The 14,539-nt window shown below is 38.7% G+C and overlaps 2 protein-coding genes across 2 annotated transcripts; one reads left to right on the top strand and one right to left on the bottom strand.

Annotated features, from left to right (window-relative positions):
- The first annotated feature begins 667 nt into the window (after window positions 1-667).
- On the top strand, window positions 668-938 carry USMG5 (up-regulated during skeletal muscle growth 5 homolog (mouse)). The gene is made up of 2 exons (XM_009574108.1): window positions 668-754; window positions 846-938. The coding sequence occupies exons 1-2, from the start codon at window positions 668-670 to the stop codon at window positions 936-938; spliced, it is 180 nt and encodes a 59-aa protein (XP_009572403.1).
- A 3,377-nt stretch (window positions 939-4,315) lies between these two features.
- On the bottom strand, window positions 4,316-13,034 carry TAF5 (TAF5 RNA polymerase II, TATA box binding protein (TBP)-associated factor, 100kDa; the record flags this gene model as incomplete). The annotated part of the gene is made up of 10 exons (XM_009574109.1): window positions 4,316-4,779; window positions 6,105-6,282; window positions 6,430-6,607; window positions 6,879-7,043; window positions 8,122-8,251; window positions 9,245-9,365; window positions 9,878-10,013; window positions 10,474-10,637; window positions 11,322-11,637; window positions 12,794-13,034. Coding segments are annotated over 10 exons (1,847 nt in total), but the record flags the coding sequence as incomplete, so codon positions are not given.
- Window positions 13,035-14,539: the final 1,505 nt, after the last annotated feature.

The following is a 14,539-nucleotide window of genomic DNA, read 5'->3' on the forward strand; positions in this document are numbered from 1 at the left end:
TCTAGATCTGTGAACACTGCGGTGGGCAAGTAAGATGCAATAGAAATGGGCAACTGAGAGCAGGGCAGTTCTTATTAACAACACTTGCACTCTGATATGGCGTAAAAGTTGTAAAGCAGCGTTTTGAATCACAAAACAGAGTAGTGGTCTAGTCTGAATCTTGTCACCAAGTTTTTGGGTACGTAATTGAAGCTGTTTCTTAGCTGAACTAGTGAAGATTTATCTTAATTAGTTATTACAGATTCCTGAACAATTGGTAGAAATTTGCCTGTGTTGAATGGTTGTGTAGGCAGGACTGGTATGTCTCTTCTTTATAAGTGCTTTCAGGAATTTTCCCTTTTGTCATCATCATCAAATTGACTTTTTTTTTTTCCATGTTTAAATTCGGTTGAATGAATGCTGAAAATCATAAATGTTCTTCCCTTCAGAACACGTCATTTCCTTGTCTGCTCGTGTCACCTGTTTTGTACCTTAAAATACAGTGCCCTGAATGTGCCTGCTCCTTATGTATATTCATTGTCTGTTGAATGTCCTGAAAGCAGATTTAATAGCTGACAATGGACGTATTAAGTTCAGTGTAGAGATTAGTTTCTTTTTTCTATTGTTCCTGCCCAACTGACTGTAGGACTTGTTAACTGTCCTGTATTGCTTGTTAGGACAAGCAACCATGGCTGGCCATGACTCGGGATCTCAACACCAGTTCACTGGATTTCAGAAGTACTTCAATTCCTATACCATCACAGGCAGGAGGAATGTATGTATTATGTATATTAACTTTTGTAGTCTGGTATAATGGTGTTTCTGAGTTTTAGAGTGAAACTAAACTTAACTTTTATGTTTTCCAGTATGTAATAGCCACATACACAGGCGTTGCAATGCTCATCTTGTATTTCAAGCTTAGACCTAAAAAGAAAACTCCTGCTGTGGCAGATAAGTAAATGGTAAGTGGCTGGTGTTCTTCCAGGACCAAAATGATTCAGTGCCAGCCCAGGAAAAAAGAGTGACAAAGGACAAGTTGCTAATAATACAATATAATTAGAGAGAGAGAGAAACACAGGCATGTGAACTTTGTATTTATCATTTTAAACCTCAACTAAACGATAGCATCAGCTTATTTGGGGGCATTCTGAATGAAGTGGGTTGTTAAAGGGGGATGCAGAAAGTATGGGATACCAGTATTCTTTTTGTTCTTCTGACATCGTAAATGGGATTAGGGACATCATGCAGGGAGGAAAGGAAGGAGGAATGGAAGGATGTTGCAGCTAGGTATATCAGGCTTTGCCTACAACTATTAGGTGCCTCTGGTCTGCCCTTTTGCTGTAAAATAGGGATAACTGTTGCTTTGTAGGTTGTTGAAATAATAAAGTAATACTTGAGGACTTAGTTGTATTAGAGAATTCCAAGCAGAGATTAATGCAGTCTGTTAAAACCCCCCTTTGAACAGAGAAAAAGAGCCCCATACAATGAAACTGTGTATCTTGCACACTTGATTATGCAAGGTCCATATAGAAAGTGATTGGACTTCTTGTATAGCAACAACCAAGTGTTACAACATTCTAGAGTCATTTTCAAATACAAAATTTCCACTGAAATGGCATTTTGAAAAAACCTATGGGCCGTCTTCATAGTCTGCAAAAAGGGGTAGAAAACAATAAGCTTGAGCATCGTTGTGGTATGTTAAAGGGACATCAGTCATTTCTTCCTGGGCGTGCTGAAATTTGCCTGCTCATAATTGAAATTGTTTGGGCTTGAGGAAGGGGGATGCTCGGTTACTAGTGCTACTGTACAAGACTTGCTATGTTTGATCTCTCTTTTCTTGGCAGGTTGCTGGCATGTCTAAACCTCCAATCTGTGTCAGTGTAATGGAAGCTGATGACCTGTTGTGGCTAATAAAATATAAATAATTACTTGTTTTGTTGGAAATATGAAATGGTGCAAAAAAGCATAAATGTGGCACTTTGCTCCTTTTTTCTCTGTCAAAAATAGTTATTTGTAGTGGAGATGGAGTAGCTGATTCCTGTCATTACTATCTTAACTAAACTCTTCTGCTGTTACAACACACCCTAAAGTGTTCTGAGCACCTGGTAGTAACCTAGGAAAGACCTCAGCAGCATGACCATAATACCAGCACAGAGCTTACAGCTGATCAAAGCATCTCCACGTTCATGTCACAGTGGATAACAGTAAGCTTATGTGGTTTGCAGTTACCTGGTTGCTCCCATTTTTTGCATTCCAAGCTAGTAGCTAACATGGAAGCAGTGACTTCTTCACTATTATTAATACAATGCAGATTACAACTTCTGCCTCAGTTGTCTCTATTTTGCATAGAACCTGTTTGGTTTGGATGGAAAGCCTCCCGAAAAAGACTGATCAAATTATCGTATTTGAGCTTTTTCTGTTACTGGCCTCTCTTACAGATGTAACTGCCAGAAAGAAAACAGTTTACTTTGCTGATGTTAAGCTCTTATAACTCTGCATGTTCATAACAATGACTTAAGTAGGGGACTTCTTGAACTTAACCTGGGACTTCTGATGCCAAAATATGCAAATACACTTCCCAAACTGAGGGCAGCAGGAGGTAGGTGTGGTTGTTGGAAAAAAAGGAGGCATAAATGACAGGGATGACAGGGTCTGCACCCTAGTTCATGCATCTTAAAGCCATTTGTACATGCTGGGCCTTCTGAATAAATCTAGTCGTCTTCCTCTCCTATGAGTTTGCTTGCATAAATGGCCTCTGCTGTATACAACTTTCCAGATGAATAATGATTGTAACAGTGTAATAGATCTAATTAGCTAGAACCCATCACCTACCCTTAGCACCAGATTTACATGAGATGGTTAGTCATCAACTTACCGTTTCTGAATTACTTTGTTTCTCTTAGGAGAGTGCTCACTGTTACAAGCATTGCTTTTGCTTCCATTGCAGCCACCAAGGGAAGGAAATACCTTCTTACAACATATAGACAACAAACTATGTGGTTTTAGTATTTATTATAATATCAAAAGTATAAAACTGTACAAAATACAGAGGCAGAATGTGGCAGTGTTTTCTTTAAGCTGTCAAAACTGTACATGCTTGTTTGATTCACCATAATTATACTTAAATCCAACTGGTCATATTGAGAGCTAGGAAGTTTTGTTGAGGTACCATTACACAAAAAAAACCCATAATGATTTAGTTTTAACCTTTCTTTCCTTAAAGAAAATTTCCAGGTGAGCTTCCTAATGAATTTTCCACCCTTTATTTTGACGTATAATGCCTGTAATATACCTTTACTCCAAGAGTTAGAGTCAGAGAAGGGATGAGGGGGGGATAGCTCTCCATTTACTTTACCTTGGAAATGTAAAGTCTTGTTTTTATTTTCACTAGAGAGCCAGCAGACTGTGCAAGTGTCCAAGCCCTTACTGGAAGTAATACGGAACACAAAACAGATTTCCCTGTATACAGCTTGTAAGAGATTTTAAAAAAAAAAAACCAAACAAAAAAACCCCACACAAACAAAAAACGCCACACCAAACTGGGCCTGTCCTTTGGTGGTGGTATTTTCTGTTCAAAGACCCAGAAAGAAGTTATACTTCCCAGTGTTTTGCATGTTTTACTCTTCCTTAGAAATAAAGCACTGAGCTTTATCGGTTGTCCAGGAGAACTTATTGGGGTACAATGTTTTTGTGGGTAGAAATTGTCACTTCGGTAGACAAGCTGGCCTTTCAAAAGCAAGCTGATAATACACAGGTTTTTAAAGTTCTTTTACATCTAATACAACATAAAAGGGTTTAAGTCTGCTTTTTTAATAATGGGTATTTCAGTTGTGCCTCAGTCCCCCCTTTTTTTTTTTCCATACAGTAAAGTATGAAAGTAAGTAAGGTTCACCTTGCACTTCTGGTTGCTTATCACACTTACAGCATTGGCTACCTGTGACAACAGAATAACAAGATCTGCGTTTCCAATACCTCAAAGGAGCACAGGAGTTTGAAATCTTTTCAGCAACCCACAGATGCAACTTCATGGCAGTTCCCCACAAGGCTCTGCCTGTAGGACCTACTCTTTCAATGCCTGGTTTGTTGCTGTGATACTCTCACCATACCTGTTGCCCAGCCCAGGCTATAGTGAATTAAACTACATTCTTCTTTTCTGAAACTGAAGTGTTTTTGCTTGTGTTTGAGATTGATTAAACATTTGCTAACCATAAATTAAGTGCTTTAAAAAAACCATTTGAGAACACATACCAAGGCTGTTAACTTTCTGCAAGTTTCAGCAGAGCTCAATACCATCTCTGAGAGGAGACAGCCATTTTCATATACATATATATATTTTTATCAAAAGCACCATGAACAATTCCTTCTTTTACAGCCACAATGTCTTGTCAATCTCCAGCATTTTCAAACTGTGGATAAATGTGAAATAGCAGAACTGAGAAAGACTGCTTGCGTTAGTTCACATAGTTTCATTTTTCCTGCAACAGACTAGTGAGATGCACCTGTGCAAGACATTGCTCCTTGTCTCACATCCTGAGGTCACTACTGCAATGACTTGGCACAGTCAGTCTTACAGCTTCCCAATTTACTGTGAACTGTAGGCTCCCGCAGCCAGCAGCAAGTTTCTGCGTGTAAAATGGAGGTGTACAACCGGGGTTGACTTGGTCATGTATGTACCTAGTAACAAGTCCTGTGAGTTTTCAGGCAAGTTTATATGTCCAGTGGCTGTAGTAAAGTCATCAGTTTCTAAATCTTCAAATGCCTTTACAGCATCCCACAGACGAACTGTGTTATCCATTGAACCTAAAAAGAAAAAAGTAAAACAGTTTGAAGTCTTTTATTAATAGAAGAGGTATATAAAAAAAATTACTGGGGAGCAAGTTACAGAAATTAAAGCTCAAAAAGCAGGTTTGCTCATAACTCTAGACTTACGCCCTCATCCTGCAAGGAAACAGACTTTAACAAGCCTCTAACATACTAAATGCACACATAAAAGTTACCATGATTTCAGCTTTCCTGAATCTAACCTGAATGCCCTGTGGATAAAGCACAAAGAACTACTCTCTCAAAATACTTGGGTTTGGATTATATCACCTAGCACAGAAAAAGCAGGACCATCCTGGGGGCTAGATGGCAATTTCAGGAAATGTTTATGACTAAGTCACATAATAACAGTTTCTTTGATACAGGGAAGACAGCAGAATTTTGCAGGCCCAGTGGCCTGTGCTTTCACTGGAGGGTTGGTAGATAAATTGAAGTAACCACCCTGCAAGCTGTATCAAACCTGTACTCTGTCTGTTAGCTTTCACTCCTGCAGTAGTGGCTCATCGAGGATTCTCACTGCACTGCATTTAGGAACATACTACTAAATAAATCTAGAATATTTCTATATAAGAAGAAATTACCCTGAAGTAATTACAGTGTCTGTCCATCGTTTCTTCTGTCAGTAACTTGAACTTGCTGCTAATTTCAGCCAGTTGACAGAACAAGTTTCAAATTCATTAAATTTCTATACATTTTAAGAAAACAGTTCACTAAACATGGAGAGACAAAACTTTGTGCCTCCATGAAGGGAAAACTGGCAAAGGAGCTCTGCTATATTAAGACACCAGAGAATCCATGTGGACAGGCAGGAAAAACAAGCAGGCTTCCAAAGTTCTGCTGCTCATAGACCTGACTGTTAATATTAAACACATTTCTGTATCAAAAATCTACCATGAAGAAACAGTAAGGGCGTGGATAACTCATCTTCCTTTCTATCCCTTCCTCTCTTCTTTTTAGTCCTGCTGCATGTCCCACTCCCGTTCCAGTATCCTGTGCCTCTTTAGTCCAGCCACTTCTTGTCTTCTGTTATTTCTAACTTCCGATTCCTCCCCTAACACTGTACACTGACCTCAGCCTTCACTACTATCTAACTGCGTAACACCTTTCCTGCAGTTCCTGGAAGAGTGAGGGGTCATACTTCACAGTCCAGTGAAGTACTCGCCTTGTACCAGCAGTTTTAAGTTACTGCTTTTGCTAAGCAAGCAATTCTACTTTATCTTCCTCAATTTAAGGAACCAATTCTATCATTCCTCTTCAGACTTACGGAACACAACAGAAACTTCACTGTTTCCAGTGAATTTTACCTGATGCTAAAATCTCCCCATCTCTGCTGAATCTGAGCGCGTAGATAGTGTCAGTGTGCCCTTTCAATTCTCCAACCATCAAGCCATGTCCAATATCCCACAGCAGAACTCTTCCATCTGTTGCTCCAGTAGCCAGGAATCGTCCGTTAGGAGAAAATGCCAACGAATGAATTGGTCCCTAAAACAGGCATTTTGGGGGGGACCAAACAAGTAATTAAGTCTACTCACATTCAGTCAGTCAAGCCACATTTGTTCTGAACACTTGTCTTCAGAATCTCATCACAGAAATAAAATCATTTTCACACTGTGAGTGATATGCCTTTACCTTATGTCCAGTGAATATTCTTACACAATTCCCATTCAAAACATCCCAGAGCCGTATAGTCCTGTCTGCCGAGCCCGTGGCAATATAGTTGGAGTTTGGATGAAATCGGGTACACGTCACATCAGCAAGATGGCCAGCAAATATCCGTAAAGGCTGGTAGTGATCCGTTGCCCACAAACTGAAAAGAAAAACTTTTTATTAACAAAAAGAACCCTAATGAAATTCAGTATCTGTTGCACAATGAGGAATAAAAGGAAGTAATTATGCAGTGGTTTCTTACTGGTCAGTTTATTGAATTAGCAGGATCTATTCTGGAAAAGTATACTTTTCAGAAGGGAGAAATAAAGAATATTCTGTCAAGTTGTTTAACAACTGGAAGAGAATACTTCTAATCAGATGATCCACCACAAACTGACCCAGACAAGTAAAAAACCCATCCAGTTTCTTACCGAGCCACTCTATCATGTCCCCCTGACACAAAGTAATAACCATAAGGAGAGAATTGTGTATCCCATACTGGATAGTTGTGTCCTTTATATCCCACCAGACACGTGAATGTTTGGAGACTCCACAATCTGACAGTGCCATCCTCAGAACAGGACAACAGATAGTTCCTGTCACAGGAGAAAGTACAGCATATTACATATCAAACTTACACAAGGACTGTATAACTATTGCATAAACACTGTGAGATGTCTATGATAAGAAAAACTGTCCACTGAACAGCATCTGTTTAGCACATCACGTATAAATCAGCATTTTGGTGGGGTAAGCAACAATAACCAATACAAGCAGAATCCAGTCCTAGGCCCTTATGCAAAAAAGAGAGACGATTGGATGTTGATGACTAATTCTGGTGACACTTACAGCAATACTGGGGGGTTGGGGGGACGGAGGGGGAGAACAAACCACAGAGCTGGTCTTTACTCAGGAATTCCAGTTATATGGAAAAACGACTAGTAAACTGCTATGCTGTGTTGCTTTAAAAAAAGAAAAATCTTTTAATATAACGCTAAACAAAATTTCAGGATTCCCTGAAAGAGAATTCATATCATGTTCACATTCTCAATTCATAATTCTAGACTCTATATTCATGTTCCACACAAAGTTTGCTTCTCAGCTGTGTTTCTGTAACAGTTGTTTCCTGACTAGACACATGCAAAAGCAAAACTTTAGACATTTAAACGTCCTTTCTATTGTCCAGACTCTCATAATCACATAATGGTTTTAAATCTCTTACTTTTAAGATACTATTCCATACATTTTGACAATGAAGTCTCAACAGAATATGAGAAACTTGAAGTGCAACGATATGCTACTCAGTCTGGTTTTATGTTTTGCAATACCGTAAGTGAAATCAATGCTGCAGTATTCTTCCTCTCTACAATTCAGTTAGTTAACCCAGCTTAAACCACAGATTGCGAAAAAGATGGTCTATTTTGCCATCTAAGTCCTGAACCTCAAAAAAAGGTGCTGGCATCCTCAGCTCCAGTTAATTTCAGTAATGGCTGACAGTGCCCAACACCCTGAGCATAATAAGCACTTAGGCTTGCAATCAGTTTCTTAAAAGCTGCATAAACAAAAATTGCTTTAACCTTCTGGAAAAAGCTGCATTAAGAACATGTTTGCATTCAGTAACATACAATTAAAACTCAAGACAAGCAAACTAGTTAGCTTGTAAACTTATTTTACCTATCAGGACTGAAGCTGGTGCCATAGACAGGTCCACTGTGACCATATAAAATCTTCAACTCACTTGCTGTTTTCTCATCCATGATCCTCTCCAAGACATCATCTGATTCTTTGTCAATGAGACTGAGGTCTGCAATATTTCAAAGTTCATGTATCATAATAACTGTCAGAAGTTCAAAGATAAATACCATGAACAGGAAAACAAACAATATTCTCTCTAAAAGAGGCAAGTATGATGTGAACATGACAAAGTACCTGGGAATTGGTAAGTTGAAATATACAATGGCATTTAAAATATTTTTTACCATTGTAAAAGGTGAAAATAATGCTTTACATAAATAATCACTCTTTCTTAAGTCTTCACTGAGTTAAAATAAATTAATCCTGACGTGTGTTATTTTTCATACATATATTGTTCAGCCTCCAAACACAGTAACATAATCTTGATAGAGATGCCAAATTTTCACGCCTTTTCCCAGGAAGTTAATATGCCACAAATACGCTTTACAGACATATTTACAGCTGCACAATACACACAACTTAAAATAACTTTTAGTCTGTAGGTTACTGTTTGCTGAACATCATGACCAGATCTCAGTTAAATATCAAGATTAAGAAACGTTCGCGTGGTATCTAGCTTTAACCGCAACACATTGTTACATAAACAGAATTAAAGAAGCCTAGTTTCCATTAATTTGCGTAGGTGTTGAGCTACAGGACATTCTCCTCCATCCTTCTCAGAGTTCCCTCCTATAATTTCCCCCAGGGTACCTCTAATCTCTCCCTTAAATCACCTAAACCCAACTGTCTACTACACCGTGTAGTTACCATCCAGTTAAGAAGCAAGATGGCTAGTTCCATGCTAGTTATGGCTAGTTCCAAGCTCCGTGCACTGACCACCTCACAGCAGGTGTACACAACCAGATTTCTCATTCCTTTAAAAATGTTTCTAACGGTAGTATATAAGATGCAATCATACATCTGTGCACATATTGTTCCTTCAAAGTGAAAGCATCTAGCTGCTGAAGGCAACTCTCCTGCCACAGACATCTTTCTCTGTTCACGCAAAACATAGCTATCATAAGTAATGCATGCTCGTATAAAGTGTTATTGTCTTAATTACCTGCTGCTGTTTTCACACTACGTAGCTTTTTTGGAGTCACAGACCACACTCTGACAGTAGAGTCAGCAAAGCCTCCTACAATCATGCTAGAGTCATCTGTAATATCCACTGCAGTCAGACCCTATACACAAAATATCCATTTATATTGTTTGTATCTTTCATGATGCATTTCAAATATTACAAAATCCTAGAACTAATAAGAAAATTAATTCGACTTATTTACAAAAATAAGAAGGAATTATTCTAGCATAGACATAAACACACAAATTCTTGCACCGTTAAAAATAAAGCTATATGAATGAAGCATAGTCAATAGTGACAAAACAGTACTGTTTTCCAGTATTTTGGTGCAAAACATCTACTGCATTCTGTAGAATACACTTAGGGCCCCACAGGAAAAGCGAAAGAAGGAATTATGGCAAAATCAGAGCAAAAGCAAAGAACATGGAAATTACATAGTTTAAGGAGTCTTTAAAGAGAATTTTGAACATTTTGGAACATAAGCTTTGCAACGCTTATTCCAAATACTCCAATAACCCTTGCCAACGCTGTTAAGTCTTCTTTCTTTATTAAGAGTGATGTTTATAGTTTTGATTCCCTTATCCATATTACCCAAACTCTTCTTTTACCAACCTGGTAAGCATTAAGGAACGTGTAGAAACAGATGGAGGGCAGGCACTCTGGGCCAAGACGCACACGCCTTGCAGCTTCCTTCATATTCATTACTTTATCCAGCTTGTCAGAGTCTTTCAGTTCAGGCAGAGGAATTCTACAAGAAGCACACATTTTTTACGAACTAAAAGCACCTTCCATATTCTTAATCTAAACAAAGAAAGCAAAACCTTTGCATGCAACCCTATACCTCAATATTCAAATACGAAACAAGAATTAGAAAAAATGAAAGAAAAAGATCAACTGATGAGAAAAAGAGCCAGTAGCTTTAAGAATTTTGGACAGGCAGTGGAACGAGATAAATAATTGAGTATGACCTGAAAAGAATAGTGCATAACTGAGTAAAATTTTATCAAGGGAAATCTAGATTGACTTGAAGGGCAAAGACAGAGGGTTATATGTTAAGCTTTCCAGCACCTCCCTTAGAAGTCTTACGGCTAAGGCTGTGTACAGCTAAAATGGCCAAAATGCTAAAAATGTCATGTTAACAGCGATGCAGATTTGGCATGACAAGACTGGATTTAACAAGACTTCTCTACACATTGTTCCCTTGGTACCTGTTTTGGGGAGGAGCATTAGGATCTTGTTTTTTACTTTTTGACCCTACACTATCTTTTTTAGGTTTTTTCTTCTTTGGCTTTCCTTCCTCATTTTCTCCTTCTTCATCTTCATCATCCAAAGGCACATCAAACTCTGGTTCTTTCAATAAGCCAAAGAAAACCTGCAAGCCAATAAAACACACATGAGACAATAGTAATTGATGTTCTTAGGGAAAACTAATTTTTTTAACGCAAACTTTTCAATGTAATAGTCCAAACAATAGAGCTGCCCCTTTAAAACTGCTATGTTTAATATTACTGCATACATTACCGGTTAGTCCATAACAAATGTACTACATGTTCTGCTGTTTTACGCAGCAACTGATCTGGACAATAGTAGGTTCTCCCACCATCTCTTAGCACTTCCTTAAAGCAGAATCCCTACAGCTTACATAATTTATCTGTATAGTACTACAGTACCACACTGTCAAGATCTACACAAACAGTCCTTGCAGTAACAACTGGCAGTAAGAAAGAATTATATCTGTTGTACAAAAGAGGAAGCCAAATAGTCAGGTGTCCATTTTAAAACCACAGAGTAATTCATGAGTTAGTTTAAGTTTAGTTCAGTGGGCTGAATACAAGGTTGTCTCTCAAAGGGGTTCAATAGTTTTTTCTACCAGATAGTGACACATCTTGATCTCTCTACTCCTGCCAACAACTATTTGTACAGTTCTTTTTCTTTGTCCTGTTCATGCTGTCTTTTAAGATCTCAAGTGACAATTGTCAGTCTATACTAAGATATCGCCCTAAAAAACTAGGGAGACTTGTTCAATTATAAAAGTGCAACAATCTTTGCCTCCTACCTTTGCTTTATTAGCCTCTCGTTTTGCCTCCCCAGCCAAGCTTCCAACCATAGCATCTATCTGTTGTTTACTGCGAGGCATTCCATCAAAGATATCAATGTAAAGATGTTCCTGAACAATGTTCCAGATCTGATTATTCTGTTTCTCTTGAAGATGCCTCTTCAAGAGTTGGTAAGAGTCACGGGAAATACGCAGCACAAACTTGCTTGTTCTGAAATCCAGCATGGTCTCGTTACCTTTCATATGTTCTTTTTTGGTTAAACTAGATAATACACGCAGGTCATCCTGGTAATAGCACTCTTGATCCCCATGAAATCTATTGAAACAATTTAAGATATAATAAAAGATTTATTACAAAAACATTATCTCCTAAGTGCATACTTATTTACATTACTTTAACATGAAACATATAGGTAAAGACCTCTTGGAAGCTACTGACTACATATGCGATTATTTTTCTGCTGAAATAAATTTCATCCTGGGGAAGATACACCAGTGACTTACTGCATACAGTAAAAGCATTCACAGTTAAAAAATAAAATGAAGAGAACACACAAATGGAACCTCACAGAATTTCATAAACCCAACGGGTTCTCACCTGAAGTAAACAGTTACACTAACATGTTTATTTACAGAAATGAAACCTTAATTTGTGGTATCATAAAGTACAGGGCCTTTTTTATTACACAAGACTACTTAGATGTATTTATATCTGATTCATTATATGAATATGCACATTTCTCATTCTCCACTTGCATTATCTAATAGCTAACATATGCCTAGAGTTTTGCATTTTTACTCAAACCACGTTATCAAATAGTTGTGGCAGGGAACATTTTAACTATTTACAGAACCATTTTTGCTGACCATATTGGAGCGAGACAAAGTTATCCTTTTGGATTGAAATATTTCATAATTGGTCTGAATCCAGAAAACAAATTAAAATTAATTTTCCTCTCAAGTGATAAAGAAGTGAAACATAGTAAGAGCACAAAAAAATTATAGATTAGCCATAAATTAATTCCTTTAATCTCATTTGAAGAATTTCAATATACATGCTATGACATTAGCAAATACTTACAGTGTACATTACTTTGGCATCTCAGTGCAATTTTCCAGTGCTAAAAAATGACCCCACAATCTTAACTTTCCCTAACAGCATCTCTTCATTGATACTTTTGCAGCAAGGAGCCCATCAGCTCACCATAAAGATGGTTCAAAATCTGCCCATGGACAGTTCAAAAGCATGTAGTTTGCACATCTTTCTAACATAGGAGATTGGAAAAGGATTTAAGAACAGTTACTTAATCCATGGCACCATTACTTCAGATTCCAAATCTCTTCAACATTAAAGAAGAAAAATAACACATATATATATATATATATAAAAAAACCTATGCTACTATAGCTTACAGGTTTAATCAAAGCAGCAAACACAAAATAATGCAAATGCACAAATGAAAATAAATTACCTTTCAAAAAAAGACTTTGCTTCACTCTCATGTTGATTGTAGACCAATTCCAAGTACATGTGCACAAAGAGAGGATAAAACAGCTGAGACAATTCCGCTCGATGACAGTCCAGGGAACACTCAATGAAGTGCTTTAATCCACTGTAGTATTCCTCATACAGCGTCGGGTCCCCCTGTTGATTGTAGGCAGATAATACTGCACTCACATCTGGCTGATCTTCCACAACAATGCCTCCTCCAACTGCAAAAGCATTAGCATATAACAGCTTGTAAGACAGCCTGAAAGTGCTAGCAAATATACAGTGACCAACAACTCTACTGGTAAGGTGAGGCGCTCTGAGCAAAACATGACACTAAGTCTTGTGCTTGTTCAGCACTAAGCTTAAATGATACAAGTGAGAGGATGGTAGCACATTATAGTGTACCAGCCAATTCCCCTAGCACCTTCGGCCGGCGCTTTCCCTGCCAACAGTTCCCTATAAGGTATTCAACACAGTGCCTAATTCAACTAGGATTATAAGTGTAAAGGAAGAAGCCACTAACATCACCAAAATAAGTTATCTTTACTGTTAAGCCTAGAAACTGTCAAATGAAGAGCGGAATCTTTCAAAGCCTTAAGATATAGAATCATAGAATCATTAAGGTTGGAAAAGACCTCTAAGATCATCAAGTCCAACCGTCAACCCAACACCGCCATGCCCACTAAACCATATCCCTAAGCACCACATCTACATGTCTTTTAAATACTTCCAGGGATGATGACTCAACCACTTCCCTGGGCAGCCTGTTCCAATGCTTAACCACTCTTTCAGTAAAGACATTTTTCCTAATATCCAATCTAAACCTTCTCTGGCGTAACTTGAGGCCATTTCCTCTCATCCTAAATATATATACCCACTATAATTATTTTGCTTCTGGTAAACAAGCAAATTAAGTTCATCAAGTAAACAATTCACCAAGACCACTACACAACCATTACAGGGCAGTGACTTTTTGTCACTTGCTAACACTGAGAGCTCTGTTCTCCACAGCAGTCATTAAACATTTTCATTGTTTTGTCTTCTATGTAAAAACAATCATATCAGGTGATACCAGGAACAAGCTGACTTTATACTATACATTTACTGGAACTCAGACATATCAGTTCCTGAAATTTCATTATACTATTCTGTAAAGCTGCCCCACAGAACACCTTGATTAAAAATACTTAGACTCCAATTGTCCAAAGGACATCTCAAGTACCCAGCAACTTGATCCAGAAATGTATAAAGCCTCCTCTACAAGTATCCTATGGCTCTTTCTTCAAAATGCAGCCTGTACGTCAGGCCTCTATTCTCATCCCTGCGGCCACAACTTGGACCATCACCTCTAACTACAAAGGAAACCTTCAGCCTCCTGCTACGCTGTTAGTCGAGATGGTGCACAAAGTCAAAGGGAAGCACCTCTCACTCTGACAGTGCTCCCTGCAAATACAACGGATACCCTATCCTTGGTCCCTTGCTCCAGGGAGGGGACCCCCAGGAGATCCCAATCTCTTCGCGAGTTGTATGGGGGAATGACACACTCGGAGGACCTCCCCAGAAGGCCGGGGTAGACTCTTGCCTCGCCCCCCAGGGAGGGCCACCCCAAGGGAGGCACGACCTGACACTGACCCTTGTGCCCCAGCATCATGGAGAGCCTCCGAGGCTGCGGGAGGCACAGGGCCCCCCCAGTCCTCAGGGGTCCCGCCAGGACGGGGCGGCCTCC

Source organism: Fulmarus glacialis, unplaced genomic scaffold (genome assembly GCF_000690835.1).
Source record: "Fulmarus glacialis isolate BGI_N327 unplaced genomic scaffold, ASM69083v1 scaffold48373, whole genome shotgun sequence".
Lineage (NCBI taxonomy): Eukaryota > Metazoa > Chordata > Aves > Procellariiformes > Procellariidae > Fulmarus > Fulmarus glacialis.

Coding starts and splice junctions, on each gene's coding strand:
- USMG5 (XM_009574108.1), top strand. CDS start 668: ATGGCTGGCCATGACTCGGGATCTCAACACCAGTTCACTGGATTTCAG. Junction 755..845: donor CCATCACAGGCAGGAGGAAT/GTATGTATTATG, acceptor TATGTTTTCCAG/TATGTAATAGCCACATACAC.